The 22,006-nt window shown below is 39.9% G+C and overlaps 1 protein-coding gene across 11 annotated transcripts in view; it reads left to right on the top strand.

Annotated features, from left to right (window-relative positions):
* mcf2la (mcf.2 cell line derived transforming sequence-like a) overlaps window positions 1-22,006 on the top strand; it is a 167,897-nt gene that overhangs the window by 44,294 nt on the left and 101,597 nt on the right. For all 11 annotated transcript variants that reach the window (XM_060898873.1, XM_060898862.1, XM_060898863.1 and 8 more), the window contains exon 2: window positions 16,786-16,869. In XM_060898873.1, the coding sequence (XP_060754856.1) occupies window positions 16,786-16,869 (84 nt within the window). The remainder of the gene's footprint in view (window positions 1-16,785; window positions 16,870-22,006) is intronic.

Below are 22,006 nucleotides of genomic sequence, written 5' to 3'. Positions count from 1 at the left end.
CCACTGTCATTATTTAAGTTTCTTTAGACAGGCACGTCTGAGGGGGTGAATTTGCTGAGCGCAGTTGACAACAGGCAGGGGTGGGGCCTCGGGGGGGTGTCTGCCCAGGGCCTCGGCAAGGGTTAACGCGGCCTTGCATGTGATGCATAATTACAGAGTAACTTTAGTCATGTGGAGTCTTTTTTTTTTTTTTCCCTCAGGAATTTCTCAGTACATCTGAGGAAAATGTTGACGTCCTATTGTTTTGTCTTGTTTCCACTCTCACTGTGATCCATAATAAAACTAGCTAGTCAAATCAGTAGCCTTAGTCATTAGCTAACTCAAGATCAGCATCCATAGGTCCTGGTTGCCTAGTAACACTGTTCTCACAACTTTACTCAGCAAGCATATCGTATGTATGGCTCTCCCAGTTCGAAATGTTTGATGGGTTTAATTTGTTTGCTTCTTTATTAGACCATGTGCAACTCTTTTTTTTTTTTTTAACTCTTAATTGAATGCCTGTAACATGTGAACGAAACAACAGCATGCTGTCTTCACATCATTGTGACAAATTAATTAGCATTCAGCGAGTGCCTGTTATGGTGTGGCCAATGGAAAGAGTCACTGCTGGAGTGTGAAGACTGTGTTTCCTATTCAGCGTACCATGCACGGATACATTCCTGCTTTCAAATGTGTTCATATATTCAGTATAAATTATTTAGATGTTGAGTAGTACATGGACAAGGTGGCAAACCTGATTGAGCTCCAATAGAGCAACTGATGTCTCATGGTGAGCTCTCTGGGCTTAGATAATGTTGGGATTTTCCAATAATTTTGAGATGTTATGTTTGTTCATTGGTATTTTAGAGGAGTATAATCAAATTGGTCAAATATTGGGCATTGAGGTGTGTTTTAATAATATTTTAGCCATTTATTAGAGACCTAGACACGTTTTCCATTCCTCAACTTTCCCATTCAGATGACACATTCTTAAAAATTAAAATTATTATTAGATTCAAGATGACATTTACTTTTACGCTGACTTGTTTTTTGCTGACTTGTTTTGATTAAACTCATTGAATTCAAGTGACCAGTTAGACTAGATAAGAAATATAATAAATGTAATAAGTTATTGACACAATTGTAACAAAATTTGGTTGAAATTGAAATGGATGAAATGACGCAGTCCAAACACAGAAAACGCACTGTCCTTGAGATTCTTGTTAGCAAATAAGAAAAACAAAACCATACATTCAGGACCTGCGTTGTTGGATTTTCATCTGTGCTCTCACAATATACCCATGCAAATCACTTCAGCACACGCCCATCATCTATCCAAGCACCACTGTTTTTGAATTGTACCGTCTGACCTATCAAAGCCCTAAGTCTACTTTGTTTGTATAATGTTGTGTATTATATCTCAGTAGCCACAGAGACCAGTGGAGACTGATCTCTGGCCATGCCACACTCCTGTAAATGCCTTTCACCTGACATCAAAACAGTGCATGACTTTAAATTGGAGACCATTTGCGCAAAACAGAAATCAAATCTTATTATAAGTAATTGTATGATTATATTGTTAAGGAATCATGGGTGTAAATGGAGATGTGGAATTGTAGGCATCTGGCCTAGCTGTTAATACAACGCCATTCCCAGAAAAGTTGGGATATTTTCCAAAATGCAATAAAAACAAAAATGTTTTATGAACCTTTATTTAACTGACAAACGTACAAAGAAAAGATTTGCAGTAGTTTTACTGACCAACTTAATTGTATTTTGTAAATGTAAACAAAGTTAGAATTTGATTCCTGAAAAAAAAAAAAACACACGCACAAAAAAAAGTTGGGACAGAGACATTACCATTCTGTTACATCACCTTTCCTTTAATAAAACTTTTTGATCTTATGGGATCTGAGGATACTAATTGTTGCAGTTTTGCGGTTGGAATTTTTGTCCATTCTTGCCTGATGCAAGACTTCAGCTGCTCAACAGTCCGTGGTTGCCGTCGTCTGATTGCATCTCTTCATGATGCGCCATACATTCTCAATAGGTGACAGATCTGGACTGGCAGCAGGCCAGTCAAGCACATGCACTCTGTGTCTACAAAGCCACGCTGTCGTAGCCCATGCAGAATGAGGCCTGGTGTTGTCCTGCTCAAATAAGCATGGACTTCCCGGGAAGAGACATTGCCTTGATGAATATGCCTCTCCAAAATCCCAATATATGCCCCAATATATCAGTGGTACCTTCACATACATGAAACTCACCCATGCCATCACAGATTCTGGCTTTTGTACCTTTCTCTGATGATAAACCGGACGGTCGTGTTCACCTTTGGCACTGAGAACTCAACATCTGGTTTTCCTGAAAACAAGCTGAAATGTGGACTCCTCTGATCACAGCACATGCGTTTCCACTGTCTTTCAGTCCATCTGAGATGAGTTCGGGCCCAGAGAAATTGGCATCGTTTCTGCATAGAACTGATGAATGGCTTCCTCCTTGAGTAATACAGTTTCATGTTGCGTTTCTGGATGCAGCAGTGGACTGTGTTAAGTAATAGTGGTTTTCCAAAGTATTCCCAAATCCATGTGGCTATATTTCTCACATTAGCATGATTGTTTCTCAGGCAGTGCCGCCTGAGGGCTCGAAGGTCACACACATTCAACAGTGGTTTCCGACCTTGCCCTTAATGCACTGAGATGGCTGCGAATTCCCTGAATCTTTTCACAATATTATGTACTGTCGATTCTGAAAGACCTAAAATCTTGCATTTGAGAAATGTTCTTTTTGAATTGACGAACAATTCTCTCATGAATTTTGGTACAAAGGAATGAGCCATGAGCCATCCTTGCTTGCAAAGACCGAGCCTTTGGTGCTGAGCCTTTTGCACCCAATCATGATAGCAATTAACCTACTTATTGTTTAATCTTCCAAAATGGTGTTACTTGAATATGCGATAAACTTTTCAGTCTTATTTTGCCTCCGTCCCAACCTTTTTTTTTTTTTTGGAGCATGTTGCAGGCACCAAATTCTAACTTGGTTTATATTTACAAAATACAATTACGTTGGTCAGTAAAACTATTGCAAGTCTTTTCTTTGTACTTTTGTCAGTTAAATAAAGGCCCACACAAATTAACACATTTATTATTATTGTTTGTATTGCATTTTGGTAAATATCCCAACTTTCCTGGAAATGGGGTTGTATCACAGCCTTCTCACTTTGTGCATTTTTGTATGTTCATACCTTCAACTGGACACTCGTTCATAATTTATCACCATTTTCTTGCATTCAGAACTTATTACATCGCCACTGAATTTTTGGTCAGAAGGTGTTGATTGATTTTCTATAACACAGTGGCTCAGGCACTAGTTTGCATTGCAAGTGACCAGTTACAATGAATTAATAGTTCATTCTTATCTATTGTTGTTTCTAAAGCAACAATGGATACAGGGACTTGCATGACAGATGCACCACATGGATGGAGTAAAAACGTGCGATTCTTGATATAGTGAAGTTTTCTCGAAGGAGATGTTTGTTTAGCACTTTTGCAAGGAGTTTGCAGAGTCAGCAATTTGTAAAAGTTAGAAGTGGAATTAATTTTTATATTTTGAGACACAGGAAGTCTTCAGGACTGTGGATTTTGTGGTTTGTCAGTAACACAAGATTTGTCTTATTCACTTAAAAGACGGAACAACCATTTATAGCTGCCATATACTGTATGTATTAACAAGATGGTGATTCCACTAAATGTACCTCCAAAGGAATTAAAAAAATATATATATATATATATGGGCGGCACGGCGGTGTAGTGGTTAGCGCTGTCGCCTCACAGCAAGAAGGTCCTGGGTTCGAGCCCCGGGGCCGGCGAGGGCCTTTCTGTGTGGAGTTTGCATGTTCTCCCCGTGTCCGCGTGGGTTTCCTCCGGGTGCTCCGGTTTCCCCCACAGTCCAAAGACATGCAGGTTAGGTTAACTGGTGACTCTAAATTGACCGTAGGTGTGAATGTGAGTGTGAATGGTTGTCTGTGTCTATGTGTCAGCCCTGTGATGACCTGGCGACTTGTCCAGGGTGTACCCCGCCTTTCGCCCGTAGTCAGCTGGGATAGGCTCCAGCTTGCCTGCGACCCTGTAGAAGGATGAAGCGGCTAGAGATAATGATATATATATATATATATATATATATATATATATATATATATATATATATATATATGCATGCATCAGTTGCCCTCATTTTTGTTTGGGTGTTCCTTTTCACCAATAGAATAGGGTTGATTGTTATATTAGAACTAGCTTAGTATATGGTATATATTTATTTATGGGGATAGATATCTTCATATTTACAGGGATAAGTATGTAGTAGATATTTTTTTTTTGTAATTATATATTTATATAGATAGTTATGTGTATATGTATATATATATGTATATGGATATGGTATGTAGTATATATTTATTTTTGTAATTATATATTTATATGGATAATCATGGTGTATATGTGGTATATATTTTTATAAGTGTATTAATGTAGTTTGGATTTCGGGGTAGTTAAAAAGGGGTGGGAAATTAAAAAAAGTATTGTACTTCTTCCCACTCCTTTTTCGAACAATGTGCGGTGTATTGTAATGTATTAGCTCTTTATATTATTTTATTTATTCTTTTTTTGTCACTTTTTTCATTTTCTTTCTTTTGTATGTATAAATAGTTACATACATTTTTATACATGTTCGAAATAAATAAATTCATTCATTCATTCATTCATTCATTCATTCATTCATTCACCAATAAAGACATTCTGTAAAATTTTTTTGACCATATTCAAAAGTCTAATGGTGGCACCATGAGGTTCATTTCTTGCCAAAAAAACGCTTATTTTATGTTTTCGCGTAAGGTTTGAATCACAATGTTGGACTCCATTTATTGATTTCTTGTGAGCCAGAGATCATGTTAAGAACCTTTGCAAGGGATTGAGAAGCATTAATGTGATGCATAATACATTTGTATTGTTTAAAAGTAGTTGAACAATGATTCAGTGAACAGCTAAAACTCAAACTGTGCTTGATAATATATTTAGAATATGGACTAAAAATGTGTATCTAAGATAGTTGGTATACTCTATAAGGTGCCATAATGTTTCATGAAAAGTGATCGAAATTTTGTCATAAAATAGCAGCTTTTTCCATAACTTTGAGCTCCTGGTGCCACCATTAAACTTTTTAATGTTGTCAAAATATTTCACCCAGTGTGTTTTCTTACCAAAAGGAACATAAAAACAAAAATGCATCATGATCGGAGGAACTTTTCATTTTTAGGGGGCAACTGATGCATCTTTTTTATATATATATATATATATATATATATATATATATATATATATATATATATAGTCATTCTTTAATCAGTAAAAAGAATTGGGATTTTTGGGAAACTGCTATGGTATAAGGTGAATAAAAAACTTTGGGACTTGTTGTTATAGGAAACAAATTTGTGGTGGTTACTTCACCCATCTCCATTGTTGATTATTTTCCTATAATAACATGCCCTGATGTGTTTTGTTCCTTATTTCATAGCAGATATTCTGATGTAAGGGTGGAAGTCACAACTGTGCTTTGATCGTAATAACTGATGTGAAGTTTTATGCCTTTTTTTTTTTTTTTTAAACATTGTTTTTGGCCACTTCTTGTTTTTAGTTCATTCCTGATTCTCAACATTTAAAATGATTAGTTATGTTTATCACAAACTGCTGTACAAAAAGGTGAATGTAATGAAATGTGTTTCTGAATGCTCGTCAGTGATGTGAGGAACAAAAGTGATTCAATTAAACAATGAATGAAGAACACCTCGCTAAATAACTTGAATTCGCATGCTTTGTATTGCATTTATGTTTGTTTACTGGACACGAGTGATGAAAGGTCAAAATTTTTCTTCATTCACTGAACTCAGTTTTTATTTAACATGATTTTTAAAGCAAATCCTTTACTTATTTATTTTTAATATTTGTTTATTTTCAAGTTTGCAGTAGACTGATGCTCTTTGAATAAATCAATTCAGACCTTGTGATGTAGTCTGGCTTTTGCTAACAGTGGCTTAGCCTGATATTAGCTCTGCCCACATATGCCAGTGCCAGCTGTTACTACAGTGTGTGTGTGTGTGTGTGTGTGTGTGTGTTCCAGATCTGCCCATGCTTTAGTGGACGTTCATACCATATGCACTAATCCTGGCCACAAATCTGTTTGTGCGCTTTCGTGATAATTGTGTATTATATATTGTAAGCACACTCATGATCACAGTGGCTTTATTGGTCTGTAAACGCGCGCGCACACACTTATCATCTGCCTTTATCATCCAACAAGCTGTGACACGACCATCCAGAGAACACTTCAATGACTTGAGACTGTATGTTTAAACCTGGACTGCTTGTGAGGACATGATCCAAAACCAGAGAGTTGGCAGTGTTCCAAATGATGAACCTATTCCATCTTGCAGTTTCTGTTTGTCTTAATGTATAAATTAGTGTTTTCCGAACTCAGAACTGATGCAATGCTGAGCATTACATGTTCCTGTAGCTGATACTTACCTGTAAATAATGCACACAGCAGACACATTAGTAGATAGAATAGGACGAAAAGATGCTCAGGTTCTTCTGTGTCTGGAAGCAGAAGAGTTAAAAAAAAAAAAGAGGTTAGAGTATTTGCATTTATTGGAAATGTCGAGAAAGTCTTGCTTAGAACGACAATAAAATATAACAAGAAGACAGAGTCGTCTATATCCCCCGCCCTATATACCAACTATATACCAAGTTTCAAGATATTATTTTTCACATTTTTCAAGTTCTGCTGAAGGAAACCAACCCTACCTCTTTACACTGACCTCAGCAGCCCATGGCATAAACCCACCAGACCTTTGGTCCAGGTGAGCTAAAAATAAAAACTTCTCACATTTCTTAGTATCAAAAGGCACATATATACATTACTTAATCAACACATATACCAACTTTCAAGACCGTACCGCTCATACCGTAGTTTTCAAGTTCTGCTCCGGAAACAAAACCTACCCCGAAGACTAACCTGAGAGACCAAGTCTGAAATTGTTTCCATGGAAACATGAAAAATTTAAATTTCTCAAATTTCTTAGTATCGGTATGAAAAGACCCATCTACATCACCTTATTAACATGCACACCGAGTTTCAAATCCGTATCATGAATAGTTTTGGATGGTCCGGAAATGAACATTGCTCTTAGACACCAAGTCAAAATCTATTTTTAATGGAAAATTTGAAAAATATATTTTTTTATATTAAGAAAAATCCATAATAGTATAAGGCACCAGTTCACATGTTGCTTGATATGTATACAAAGTGTCATGAGGATATCTTCAGTAGTTTTAAAGATATGGCCCGGAAATGAAAATGTGATGGACGGAACCCATTTCTATACCCCCTGCCAAACTTCGTTTGGGCGGGGGATAATAATTGTGGTCGCCAAGGGATCATGACTAAAGTACATTTTCAAAAATGGAGGATTATGCTTATACCCATCTGAGGTTTGCATTAAAAGTGGACAGGATTATAAAAATATTGCTTACTCGGTGGTGTAGTGGTTAGCACTGGCGCCTCACATCAAGAAGGTTCTGGGTTCGAACCCAGCGGCCAACAGGGGCCTTTCTGTGTGGAGTTTGCATGTTCTCCTCCGGGTACTCCGGTTTCCCCCACAGTCCAAAGACATGCAGTTAGCTTAACATGGGGCTGCCTTGGGCTGAAGTGCCTCTGGACAACTGCTCCCTGGACACTGTAGCATAGCTGCCCATTGCGCTGGGTATGTGTGTGTGCTCATTGCTCACTTGTGTGTGTTCACTGCTTCAGATGGGTTAAATGCAAAGAGGAATTTCACTGTGCTTAAGTATATGTGTGATGAATAAAGTTGTTGTTGTTCTGCTCTGCTATGTAACATTTTAACAGCTTGGTCTTTGTCTGCCTCCTGCTTTGAACGCTGGACGCTACCTCCTATAGCTAGATCTCTCGTCTGTTTACAGTTCGTAGCTCTTGGCTATGGCTAATACCACGAACTGTAATACTATATAAAAGACGTATGTCAATCATACACCCTTGTCATGCTTTAGTTTTGTTGACACAATAGAGATAGGAAGATGCTAATAGGCGTAGGCTGACGACTGATTACCAGTTATCTCCAAAGCATTTTTCCAAACAGTGTAGGAAATTTGAGAGGCTTTCAGTCTATTATATGGGCTGTGTTTGGATTAGCCATCACGCTGAGACTGAAATCGGGGTACACAATATAGTGTAGTGCACAAATTGCTTATAAAGTTATTTATACCTCAGTGCTGTAAAATACTTTATTCTGATTGGTCAGAAGGATCTGATAGTGGTTCTGATTGCAAGCAAATCATGCTCTCATTGCGAAATGTTATCACCATGTAATTGTCGAGATGATAGTTTTCTGCAAGAAGACGTTTATTTGACATTTTTAGAAGGAATCTCCAGTTTCAGTGCTTAACAGTCACAGGTCAAGTTTTGTTAATGTCAGTTGTCACTTTCGAGAGTCTGGGAATGAGTTTCAACACTTTAAATTTTTACAACCCCGATTCCAAAAAAGTTGGGACAAAGAACAAATTATAAATAAAAACGGAATGCAATAATTTATAAATCTCAAAAACTGATATTGTATTCACAATAGAACATAGACAACATATCAAATGTTGAAAGTGAGACATTTTGAAATTTCATGCCAAATATTGGCTCATTTGAAATTTCATGACAGCAACACATCTCAAAAAAGTTGGGACGGGGCAATAAGAGGCTGGAAAAGTTAAAGGTACCAAAAAGGAACAGCTGGAGGACCAAATTGCAACTCATTAGGTCAATTGGCAATAGGTCATTAACATGACTGGGTATAAAAAGAGCATCTTGGAGTGGCAGCGGCTCTCAGAAGTAAAGATGGGAAGAGGATTACCAATCCCCCTAATTCTGCGCCGACAAATAGTGGAGCAATATCAGAAAGGAGTTTGACAGTGTAAAATTGCAAAGAGTTTGAACATTTCATCATCTACAGTGCATAATATCATCAAAAGATTCAGAGAATCTGGAAGAATCTCTGTGCGTAAGGGTCAAGGCCGGAAAACCATACTGGCTGCCCGTGATCTTCGGGCCCTTAGACGGCACTGCATCACATACAGGCATGCTTCTGTATTGGAAATCACAAAATGGGCTCAGGAATATTTCCAGAGAACATTATCTGTGAACACAATTCACCATGCCATCCACCGTTGCCAGCTAAAACTCTATAGTTCAAAGAAGAAACCATATCTCAACATGATCCAGAAGCGCAGACGTCTTCTCTGGGCCAAGGCTTGTTTAAAATGGACTGTGGCAAAGTGGAAAACTGTTCTGTGGTCAGACGAATCAAAATTTGAAGTTCTTTATGGAAATCAGGGACGCCGTGTCATTCGGACTAAAGAGGAGAAGGACGACCCAAGTTGTTATCAGCGCTCAGTTCAGAAGCCTGCATCTCTGATGGTATGGGGTTGCATTAGTGTGTGTGGCATGGGCAGCTTACACATCTGGAAAGACACCATCAATGCTGAAAGGTATATCCAGGTTCTAGAGCAACATATGCTCCCATCCAGATGACGTCTCTTTCAGGGAAGACCTTGCATTTTCCAACATGACAATGCTAAACCACATACTGCATCAATTACAGCATCATGGCTGCGTAGAAGAAGGGTCCGGGTACTGAACTGGCCAGCCTGCAGTCCAGATCTTTCACCCATAGAAAACACTTGGCGCATCATAAAACGGAAGATATGACAAAAAAGACCCAAGACAGTTGAGCAACTAGAATCCTACATTAGACAAGAATGGGTTAACATTCCTATCCCTAAACTTGAGCAACTTGTCTCCTCAGTCCCCAGACATTTACAGACTGTTGTAAAGAGAAAAGGGGATGTCTCACAGTGGTAAACATGGCCTTGTCCCAACTTTTTTGAGATGTGTTGTTGTCATGAAATTTAAAATCACCTAATTTTTCTCTTTAAATGATGCATTTTCTCAGTTTAAACTTTTGACTATAGAACATCTATGTTCTATTCTGAATAAAATATGGAATTTTGAAACTTCCACATCATTGCATTCCGTTTTTATTTACAATTTGTACTTTGTCCCAACTTTTTTGGACTCGGGGTTGTAGTTATTATAAAAAGAGCTCTTCTAAATGCTTGAATTAATTCCAAATGTCTACTTTTGGCTATAATGGTACCACAAATGCTCTTTTGTTTCTGCTGTCCTCATCCATTTATCAAAAGAAACATTTGTTGTGATATATTCAAGTTTCGCTCCTGAAACTTGAAGCCAATGCGGAAGTGTTAAAATCTGCAGTTCCTCGAATGGCCACTTGAGGCTGGCTCCAAAAGCGAGTCAATTCCCAAAGACCCCTGAGTTAAAATGTCCAACTTTACAGCAAAAACAAACATGTTTACATCCTGGTACAAAAAACAGTTTCAGTGTCAATAGTTAGTTTCCCCCTTCATGACAACTGTACGGGGGTGAATTTTTATATAATTCAACAGTTTAAATTATATTGAGCCATGTATTTATGCATAATTGGGGCGGGGCCGATTTGAGTGACCGCTGAGTTTGTCATCTTGTTAGCCGCTAGCTGGCATTACCTCAGAACTTACCTCAATTTTCGTCTAAGAGCTTTTCCATGCAAACACAACTTTTACACGCTACTACACCTGTAATTTACTTGAATTTGCTTTATTAGATTGTACTTACCTTTCAATATTTTTAATGTAGTCGCTGCCAGTGAAGTTTGAGGGTCTCCCTTTCAGTAAATTAGACTGAGACTGACAATTTGATAGCTTGAGCAACTAAAAGACTACGGTCCTTGATCAAATATGTTATTGGATGGTTACGCGTGATTTTTGGGAAACCGTTCGTTGAGGTTAAGGTCTGTATCTTATGGAGGGGCTTCTTTTAGTTTAGCCAGTAGCTTGTTGGCTAGCTTGTTAGCTTTGAGGTTAGTAGACATGTTCCAGCCATACTATTCCAGCGGCCAGGCTTCACTATCCCCGCCCCCTTCTCCATTTATGCACTAGCCAGGAGTTCGACGGAGTCAGGCGCTACCAAAATGGCAACACCCGTAGTCTCCTTATTTGAGCTTCAAACCCATTCTTCAGAAATGCGATGAAGCAAGCAAGCACAACTTTATTCATCACATACTTGTGAAATTTCCTCTCTGCATTTAACCCATCTGAAGCAGTAAAAACACACACATACCCAGAGCAGTGGTCAGCCATGCTAACAGCGCCTGGGGAGCAGTTGGGAGTTAGGTGCCTCGCTCAAGGGCACCTCAGCCCAAGGCCGTCCCGCATGTCTTTGGACTGTGGGGGAAACCGGAGCACCCGGAGGAAACCCACGCAGACATGGGGAGAACATGCAAACTCCACACAGAAAGGCCCTCGCCGGCCGCTGGGCTCGAACCCAGAACCTTCTTGCTGTGAGGCGACCGTGCTAACCACTACACCACCGTGCCGCTCTGAATGACATCACAAAGCCTTTGTCCATTATTTTTACAGTCTATGGATATATTTCAAATATCTTGCATGAATTATAAAAGTACTAATCCAGAGAAAGTTGATGGACTGATTTTATTAGCTGCTGAGACAGAATCACAGTCTGATGTTGGTATCAAATAGCATTAGCAGCATTAGTTTAGAATCAATTTTGTGCCAAAATGTTCATATAATACTTTTGAAATATCAAACAAAAACGACAAATCAAAATACAAAAAAACAAAAAAAGTCAATTTTTTTTAGACTGGCAAACAAATTATTCGTGTAATTGTGCAAAATATCAACCTATTACTCTTCAGAAACCTTTTATTTTTGTTCCGCGTCTTTCTCAGTTTTGTTTGACGTAATTTATTTTGGTTGCGATTCCAGCTTTCTCGTTTGTGCTCCCTGACTTTTTGCTTGCAGTTTTGGCACAAACTTCACGTGTGGGTGGGCTGTCCAGGAACGCATTCCCATTGGCTAACTTGTGTTTGACTGACAGCTACGCTCAGCCATTCCCCCGGAAGCTGTTGTGGCCATTTCCTACTCGGATTCTGGCAGACTGTTTGACGAGTGACCTAGGACTTCGGTGGACTTCGAGTGGACTTCAGTGGCGATAATTCAACAAGGTGTAAATTCAATATCATAGTCACCACTGAAGTCCACTCGATCCTTGTGTACCGTCAATGGATCGGTCACTCGTCAAACAGTCTGCCAGAATCTCATCTCGTCTCATTATCTGTAGCCGCTTTATCCTGTTCTACAGAGTCGCAGGCAAGCTGGAGCCTATCCCAGCTGACTACGGGCGAAAGGCAGGGTACACCCTGGACAAGTTGCCAGGTCATCACAGGGCTGACACATAGACACAGACAACCATTCACACCTACGGTCAATTTAGAGTCACCAGTTAACCTAACCTGCATGTCTTTGGACTGTGGGGGAAACCGGAGCACCCGGAGGAAACCCACGCGGACACGGGGAGAACATGCAAACTCCGCACAGAAAGGCCCTCGCCGGCCACGGGGCTCGAACCCGGACCTTCTTGCTGTGAGGCGACAGCGCTAACCACTACACCACCGTGCCGCCCCAGTCCGCCAGAATCCGAGTAGGAAATGGCCACAACAGCTTCCAGGGGAATGGCTGAGCGTAGCTGTCAGTCAAACACAAGTTAGCCAATGGGAATGCGTTCCTGGATAGCCCACCCACATGTGAAGTTTGTGCCAAAACTGCAAGCAAAAAGTCAGGGAGCGCAAACGAGAAAGCTGGAATCGCAACCAAAATAAATTACATCAAACAAAACTGAGAAAGACGCGGAATAAAAATAAAAGGTTTCTGAAGAGTAATAGACTGATATTTTGCACGATTACACGAATAATTTGTTTGCCAGTCTAAAAAAATTGACTTGTTTTTTTGTATTTTGATTTGTCGTTTTTGTTTGATATTTCAAAAGTATTGTATGAACATTTTGGCACAAAATTGATTCCATACATTAGCTGAGGAAGGAAAAAAAAGCTATCAGTCCTGGTGGATATGTGGCATTTTTCAAATAGCAGAAATGTTGCTGTTTTAGCTCTGAGTTACACACATAAGCGATGTTTTCTTTACATCTCTAAGCTGAGGAAGTTACCTCAGTGATAGCAAATATGTTTTGCTAACTCAAAATGCCCTTTCTGAGGTGGACAAATAAGGTTAACGGACACGCACTAGCTTTTTGTTCTAGAACCTTACCTGTTTGCCAAAGTGATTGTTTGTGCTCTGATAGTTCCTGTTGAAAGTTCTGGCTTTGTTAGCTCAAACAAATCATCTTTCTGAGGTGGATTATTAGCATGAGGAAACATGCTAGGTTTTTTGTGTGTGTGTTCTAGCAGTTCTTTTAAAACTTCTGTGACTAAGGCGTGGTATTCAGCCATCAAGTACTTAGATTTTAAGAGTACAAATGTTTTGGTGTTTGCCTTTAATCAGGGCTTGTAATGTTTCCGTGAGAGATTACTGAGATAAATGTCATATTCTGGAGTGTCAGCTGGACTTTCGTCACGTCTGTAAACACAGTTAATGGCAGGTTAGCTAGAAACCGCTTTTATCGCAAGGGTTTCGGAGTGGTCTGACTAAAGCAGGCTGATAATCAAATGGCAACTAGCTACTAAATTTTGCTGTGCTGTGATCAGCCATGCAGGATTTAGTCATACTAGCCTCAAAGCTACCGTAGTTTACAACCAAAGCAGCTCACATCAGTCCAAAGTTTAAACGCACACAGCATGTGTTTTACCTCAGATATCCACAGAAAAGCAACACATTTAAAGATGGACAACCCAAACTCTGGGAAGGTTGTTTTCCTTCCACAGCATTTTTGCCCACGGTTCATCAAAATCATCCTGACCACGTATACAAAGTTATTAGGGATTAAAAGCAACCACATAAGGGACAGTTTGGGATTTGTTTTAGCAGGGCTTTTTTTTTTTTTTTTTCATTGAATAAGAGCAGCGTGAATATTAAAAATGAAAGAATATAGTATGTTAAGAACATTTAAGTGTTCTCATACAAATCTAAACTTGCTTGAAATACAAAAAAAATCATTATTCAGTGAAGTAATTTCCAGCTGCGAATTTGTACACACCAAAACATCAGCTCAGCCAAATAAAAGATTGTTCTCTTAGATCACAGCACTTTCATATGCTTTGTGCTCATTATAGCACCGGGTTTGCACCAGTCAGATTATAAATACAGTGCCCTCCACAATTATTGGCCCCCTTGTAAAGATTACTAGGGGCGGCACGGTGGTGTAGTGGTTAGCGCTGTCGCCTCACAGCAAGAAGGTTCTGGGTTCGAGCCCAGTGGCTGGCTGAGGCCTTTCTGTGTGGAGTTTGCATGTTGTTCTCATGTCTGTATGGGTTTCCTCCGGGTGCTCCGGTCCCCCCCCCAAAGATATGCAGGTTAGGCTAATTAGTGGTTCTAAATTGACCATAGGTGTGAATGGTTGTTTGTCTCTGTGTCAGCCCTGTGATAACCTGGCGACTTGTCCAGGGTGTACCCTGCCTCTCGCTCATAGTCAGCTGGGATAGGCTTCAGCTTGCCCACGACTCTGCACAGGATAAGTGGTTACGGATAATAGATGGATGGTAGGCAAAGATGATTAAAAAACAGTTAGAAAAAAAATCCACCTTTTGGTGAAGTACCTTCATCTCCAACTGAAAAAAATGAGGAAAATCCGATCTTTAAGTGCGTGAAGTTTATCACATGCTACAACAAATTTGAATAGAACTCTGATTAAACATAAATGGAGCTTTTTGGCAATAAACACACAAGATGAGTTTGGTGTAAAAAGAAAGATGGTTATTATGAAAAGAACCCAATCCCAACTGTAAAATATGGTGGAAGTTCTGTGGTGTTTTGGGGCTGTTTTTCCTCCAAAGGCCCTGGAAACCTTGTTTGGGTACATGGCGTCATGGACTCCATGAAATACCAAGACATTTTAAATCAAAATCTGGCTGCCTCTGACAGGAAACTAAAAGTGGGTTGTCACTGGATCTTCCAGTAAGACAATGGTTTGAAGCACGTGTCCAAATCAACACAGAAATGGTTTGCTGAGCACAGAATCAAGTTTCTGCCCTGGCCATCTCAGTCCCCTGACCTGAACCCCATTGAAAACCTGTGGGGTGAGCTGAAGAGGAGAGAGCACAAGAGAGAGCCACGGACCCTGGATGATCTGGAGAAATTGTGTATAGAGGAATGGTCTCAGATGCCCTGCTCTGCATCACCAACCTTGTAAAATGTTAGAGGAGAAGACTCAGTGTTGTTTTACTGGCAAAGGGAGGGTGTCAAAAAAAAAAAAGTCAAAGTCCCTTCCACCCCAGGATCTGGTCTTCTCAGGCAGTCTCCTATCCCAGTACTCGCCAGCTCTTTTGAGGCACATGGGTGTGACGCCGATCTCCGTTTCCATAGCCCTCGGCCTCTCACCTATACAGTTAGGGTTACAGTGGGGGGCTTAGTCCTCTGGTAACTGCGAGAATTTGACTTCCCTACTCGCATCTGTATTGCAGCGTGCCTTGCCAGACAGTAGTAGGTATCATTTTTATGATGGTCTTTGGTATGACCCGACCGCGAGTAGAACTCCTGATCGAGAGGTGGACACGCTAACCATGAGGCCAACTCACAGTAAAGGGATGGTTTACAAAGTATTAAATGCAGGGGTGCCAATAATAATGGCTCATTGTGTTTTTGTTGGTAGTAATTATTTCTTGATGAGGAATTTGTTTTTCTCTGATTAAATTTATTTCATTTAAAGGTTGGCTTTTTCTCTTTTTTTTTTTTCCAGTGTGTGATGAAGCAACTTTTTCGAAGCCTTTGTACTAATCTTCAAGTATTGGCACCCCTTGTAGAGGGCACTGTGTATTGGACAAAAAAAAAGCATGATTTTGAATTTTTTTGAATGATTTGATGTTAAACACTGATCTCACATAGGATATTTTGTGTGTGTGTGTGTGTGTGTGTGTGTGTGTGTAAATTGTATTTATATCATCTCTATATTGGGACACAACCATGCAAGCATGCTTCAACCAGCCTTTAGCTCCAAGGGTCAATTTAAAAGTCACCATTTAAAAGAACATCGCTCATAAGCAGCATGTGTGCGAAATAAAAATGACATACCTTTAGACAGATGGTCTACCAGGTGTGTGGTCAAAGAGTCTTATGTGTGCTTTCATTCTGCAGCTGCTGTCAGTTTTTGCTTTCTTTACTGCAGAGAAACTGGTACACACACACCTACGCAGCCATACTGCCACACTGCAGTCGATAGTGTCTGTAAATCTGCTTACAGTAATCTATTTCTCTCCTCATACAACTAAACCTTGCTGTTTACCCCTCATCTCACTCAGTTACGTTTTCCTCCAGTTTTAAGGCCTTTTTTACGTCTCTTCCTACTTTCTCTGCATTTTCATACTTATTCCATATCTTGTGCCATCTTCACTCACATATTTCACTCTCATATTTCTTCTGCTCATCCTACTCATCAAATCTGTCTCTTATTGGCCAAAGACAGAAAAGAAAATGCGTGTTAGTTCACACTTTCATGTTTGAGTGATCTGAGATTGCGAGAAATGTAGGGTTAAATTGAAGTTTTTCTCGTATGTATGTGTGTCAGTTTGCTCTGTCTATTTTTGTACAAAACCTCAGGCATGACTGTTAATAAAATCACGTCATCTGTGCTAAAAGTTTCTCTCCCTTTTTATCTTTTTCCCTCCAGATGAGATCATGCAGCAGGAGACGAGTCCGCTGTGCGCAGCAGACATCAGCCCTGACCTCAGGAAATGCTTCGCCTTCCTGTCAGGTGAGACGGATCCCACAGCTGCCCCCAGCTGCTCATTATCGCTCTGCAAACACTTTTTTTTTTTTAACAGTATAACTGCTAAAGATGAGCCTTTCAGTAAGAGGAAGTGATCCTGGATCAGTGGAGAAAAGAGGAAATGCAAAGCAGGCTGATTTGCGAACACTGTTCATTGTATCTTCCTCACACTGCTTCATGTATGATCAATGTATCACAGCTCTCATAAGTGTGAAGAGATTGCATATAAATGTGAGCCCTGAGAAAGGAAATCTGAGCTCTTAATAGTTCTTACTCATGACTAAGCGGCCATGCTGAAGTATTTATAGAACTGGCTGCTATGAGTTGTGTTTGGTGTGTGTCACATCATGGAATTAGGAATCCATAGTCAGCAATATTTATTTATAAAAGCGTGCGCTGAGTCCATCATGCAGGGTTTTAGCTATTCGAAGCTACAGTGGTGCTTGAAAGTTTGTGAACCCTTTATAATTTTCTATATTTCTGCATAAATATGACCTAAAACATCATCAGATTTTCACACAAGTCCTAAAGTAGATAAAGAGAACCCAGTTAAACAAATGAGACAAAAATATTATACTTGGTCATTTATTTATTGAGGAAAATGATCCAATATTACATATCTATGAGTGGCAAAAGTATGTGAGCCTCTAGGATTAGCAGTTAATTTGAAGGTGAAATTAGAGTCAGGTGTTTTCAATCAATGGGATGACAATCAGGTGAGAGTGGGCACCCTGTTTTATTTAAAGAACAGGGATCTATCAAAGCCTGATCTTCACAACACATGTTTGTGGAAGTGTATCATGGCACAAACAAAGGAGATTTCTGAGGACCTCAGAAAAAGCATTGTTGATGCTCATCAGGCTGGAAAAGGTTACAAAACCATCTCTAAAGAGTTTGGACTCCACCAATCCACAGTCAGACAGATTGTGTACAAATGGAGGAAATTCAAGACCATTGTTACCCTCCCCAGGAGTGGTTGACAAACAAAGATCACTCTAAGAGCAAGGCATGTAATACTTGGCGAGGTCACAAAGGACCCCAGGGTAACTTCTAAGCAACTGAAGGCCTCTCTCACACTGGCTAATGTTAATGTTCATGAGTCCATCATCAGGAGAACACTGAACAACAATGGTGTGCATGGCAGGGTTGCAAGGAGAAAGCCACTGCTCTCCAAAAAGAACATTGCTGCTCGTCTGCAGTTTGCTAAAGATCATGTGGACAAGCCAGAAGGCTATTGGAAAAAAATGTTTTGTGGCTGGATGAGACCAAAATAGAACCTTTTGGTTTAAATGAGAAGCGTTGTGTTTGGAGAAAGGAAAACACTGCATTCCAGCATAAGAACCTTATCCCATCTGTGAAACATGGTGGTGGTAGTGTCATGGTTTGGGCCTGTTTTGCTGCATCTGGGCCAGGACGGCTTGCCATCATTGATGGAACAATGAATTCTGAATTATACCAGAGAATTCTAAAGGAAAATGTCAGGACATCTGTCCATGAACTGATTCTCAGGAGAAAGTGGGTCATGCAGCAAGACAACAACCCTAAGCACACAAGTCGTTCTATCAAAGAATGGTTAAAGAAGAATAAAGTTAATGTTCTGGAATGGCCAAGTCAAAGTCCTGACATTAATCCAATCAAAATGTTGTGGAAGGACCTGAAGCGAGCAGTTCATGTGAGGAAACCCACCAACATCCCAAAGTTGAAGCTGTTCTGTATGGAGGAACGGGCTAAAATTCCTCCAGGCCGGTGTGCAGGACTGATCAACAGTTACCGCAAACGTTTAGTTGCAGTTATTGCTGCACAAGGGGGTCACACCAGATACTTAAAGCAAAGGTTCACATACTTTTGCCACTCACAGATATGTAATATTGGATCATTTTCCTCAATAAATAAATGCCCAAGTATAATATTTTTGTCTCATTTGTTTAACTGAGTTCTCTTTATCTACTTTTAGGACTTGTGTGAAAATCTGATGATGTTTTAGGTCATATTTATGCAGAAATATAGAAAGTTCTAAAGGGTTCACAAACTTTCAAGCACCACTGTAGGTTCGTTTTCAAGGACTCCAAACTCTGACATCTGAACCGTCAGTGAATTTGTCAGTGTGTCCGGAAGGAACGAGGAGCGAAACATGCTCTCATAAGAAAAAGAAAACTACAAATGTTGGCACAAACATGGCGATATATAATTTGTTCCTCTTGCAGCACAAACAGACAATCACGTGCAAGATGGATGAGAATTTCATGCTGGGTGAAATTTTAAACATAGTACTCTCTGCTTGAAATTTTTATTTTTTATTCCCCACCCAAACTAAGTTTGGCGGGGGATATAGAAACGGGTTCTGGTTGTCCGTCCGGTCACGTTTTCATTTCTGGGCCATATCTTTAAAACTACTGAAGATATCTTCATGAAACTTTGTATACATAGCAAGCAACATGTGAACTGGTGCCTTTTACTATTTTGGATTTTTTTTAATATAAAAAAAGTGTTTTTCAAATTTTATTTTTTTTTAAAGATTTTTTTTTGGGCTTCTTTGCACCTCTATTGGATAGGACAGTGTAGAGACAGGAAATGAGCGGGAGAGAGAGACGGGGAGGGATCGGGAAATGAACCCGGGTCCCCAGATCCATGGCATGGCGCCCTATCCACCTGAGCCACGACGCCCCCATTTTTCAAATTTTTACATTTAAAAATAGATTTGGACTTGGTTTCTAAGAGCAATGTTTGTTTCCGGAGCATATATCCAAAACTGTTCATGATACGGATTTGAAACTTGGTGTACATGTTAACAAGGTGATGTAGATGTGCCTTTTCATCCTAAGAAATTTGAGAAATTTAAATTTTTCATGTTTCCATGGAAACAATTTCAGACTTAGTCTCTCAGGTTAGTCTTAGAGGTAGGTTTTGTTTCTGGAGCAGAACTTGAAAACTATGAGTGGTACGGTCTTGAAAGTTGGAATGTGTTGATTAAGTAATGTATATGTGTCTTTTGATACTAAGAAATGTGAGAAATGTTCATTTTTAGCTCACCTGGACCAAACGTCCGGTGGGTTTATGCCATGGGCTGCTGAGGTCAGTGTAAAGAAGTAGGGTTGGTTTCCTTCAGCAGAACTTGAAAAATGTGAAAAATAATATCTTGAAACTTGGTATATAGTTGGTATATACTAGGGCGGGGGATATAGATGACTCTGTCGTCTTGTTTTCCTTGCGGTTTCTTTGTTTTCCAGATGCATTACAACCGAATGGTGAATTAGATCAGGCTTCTAATAATGTTTAGTGAAAGGTGGAGTGGGAACTATTTTCCATATATTTTGTTTTTAAAGCATTGTACTGGCCCGCCTACATTTTTTTTCTGCAGTTCAAATTTCCGTATTGATTTCGAACATTAAACAACTGCAAATGTTTCTTGTCAATGACCTGCGAGTGAACTTGTTTTGATTTTGCTCTTGTATTCAGTCTTTTTCCCCCCCTTATATTTAAGACAGAAATGCAACAGCAAAATGGATCCAATAAATAAGAACCAGTTGAGATGAGGTATTAGTCGAAATATGGGCAGAACATTAAATATCGTGGCACTTTCCAATTTCCACTGTGTGTTAGCTTGATGTGGTGAAGTGAATGTGCAACTGGTGGAAAAAAAACAACAACTTCCTTGTCTCGATTGTTGTGGGCATAACTTATAGGGACTGCCTGTTTTACATACCCCATCTCCAACACCGAAAGAAAAGGATACTACAATGACCATCAGTGAGCACTTATTCACTCAGATTTACTTTTATTTGAAAACTTTTTATGTTTAATCACTTAGCCACTATGTAAACAGTTAAAAGCACAGCAGTACAACGTCAGTAAAGGACCTGACATCCTGCGTTTAATGCTGATTGGTACAAATGCTAGAGTGGAGCAGTCAGTAAGGCCCTGGTCACACTACAGCTCACGATGGGTTTGCGAATACTTGGTGATGGAAAAAGTATCACCACCAATTGTGTGAATGTTCTCTGAGCTTTGCAAGTTGTTTTTAGTGCGTCTCCGCATCGCGAGTGGCCAAAAATGTCATGAAAAATTTCAATACATGCATTTAACTTTGGTGGCGATGTTTTCGTCAGTGAACTAAGCAACAAATACTCACAGATAGATTTGGGAATATTTCCAGAAGCTCGGGGAACCTTCGTCAACCCTTCCGAGATGTATTTGTCTTGAATCCATGTCCCCAATGCTCACAGGAGCCTTATCAACACAGCGGCTCGGCGTAGCCTAACTTTCACAGAGGCTTAAAAAGTGCATTTACATTTGGGGACCCTTCAGAGCGCGTTGTGCGTGCGCTTGGAACCCAGTTGTTATGGGAAACACTTGATGCTGATTTGAGTGCAATCAGCACACCCGTATAAGAATGCTGTTTTCACAGAGACTTTGCAAGTATTCTGTCAGGCATGCGGTGGTATACAGATGTAAGTGCAAGGAAGAGTGTTTATTAGCTGGCGTGATATTTACAAAAACAAAACATGAAGCAAGGTCAGAGGAACAAAACACAAATGAAACTGAAAGCAGAACCGAAAGCAGAATCATAAACATGGCTGGATACAAACGTGACGGTGATAATGATAATACTTCGCAAAGTCTCTGTGAAAACAGCGTCCTTATATGCGTGTGCTGATTGCACTCAAATCAGCATCAGGTGTTTCCCATAATGACTGGGTCCCAAGAACATGCACAATACACTACGTGAGCACGTGCAGCTGCTCAAGTTGCGCCGGACTCAAGTGTGCGAAGGCGTGATGGTCAAGTGTTTGCCTGCTGTGTGACCACAACATTTAGCTCGCCTGTATATCGCCATGCATCGCCACCAAAACACCTCATTTTCATCGATTAAAGCATCGCAAGCTATAGTGTGACTGTAGCTTAAGTTCAGTTTAAGCATCAGCCTCCGATGCCCTGCCCACAGCTCACGTAGCATCAGATATCATTTGTACACTTAGCTGCAACATGCTTTAAAATCTTGGTTGCATGGTTGCAGTCTGATTGGCTATGTACACCTCCATGTATATGTCTTTCCATCTACTGGTTTTGAACACCGAAGCACAACGAGCAGTTCAACGCACAATGTAGCGGCTGGATTGGAAAA

The sequence above is a fragment of the Neoarius graeffei genome, chromosome 18 (genome assembly GCF_027579695.1).
Source record: "Neoarius graeffei isolate fNeoGra1 chromosome 18, fNeoGra1.pri, whole genome shotgun sequence".
NCBI lineage: Eukaryota > Metazoa > Chordata > Actinopteri > Siluriformes > Ariidae > Neoarius > Neoarius graeffei.
Note: the sequence above shows the minus strand (reverse complement) of the source record. Positions and strands in the feature narration are given on the sequence as shown.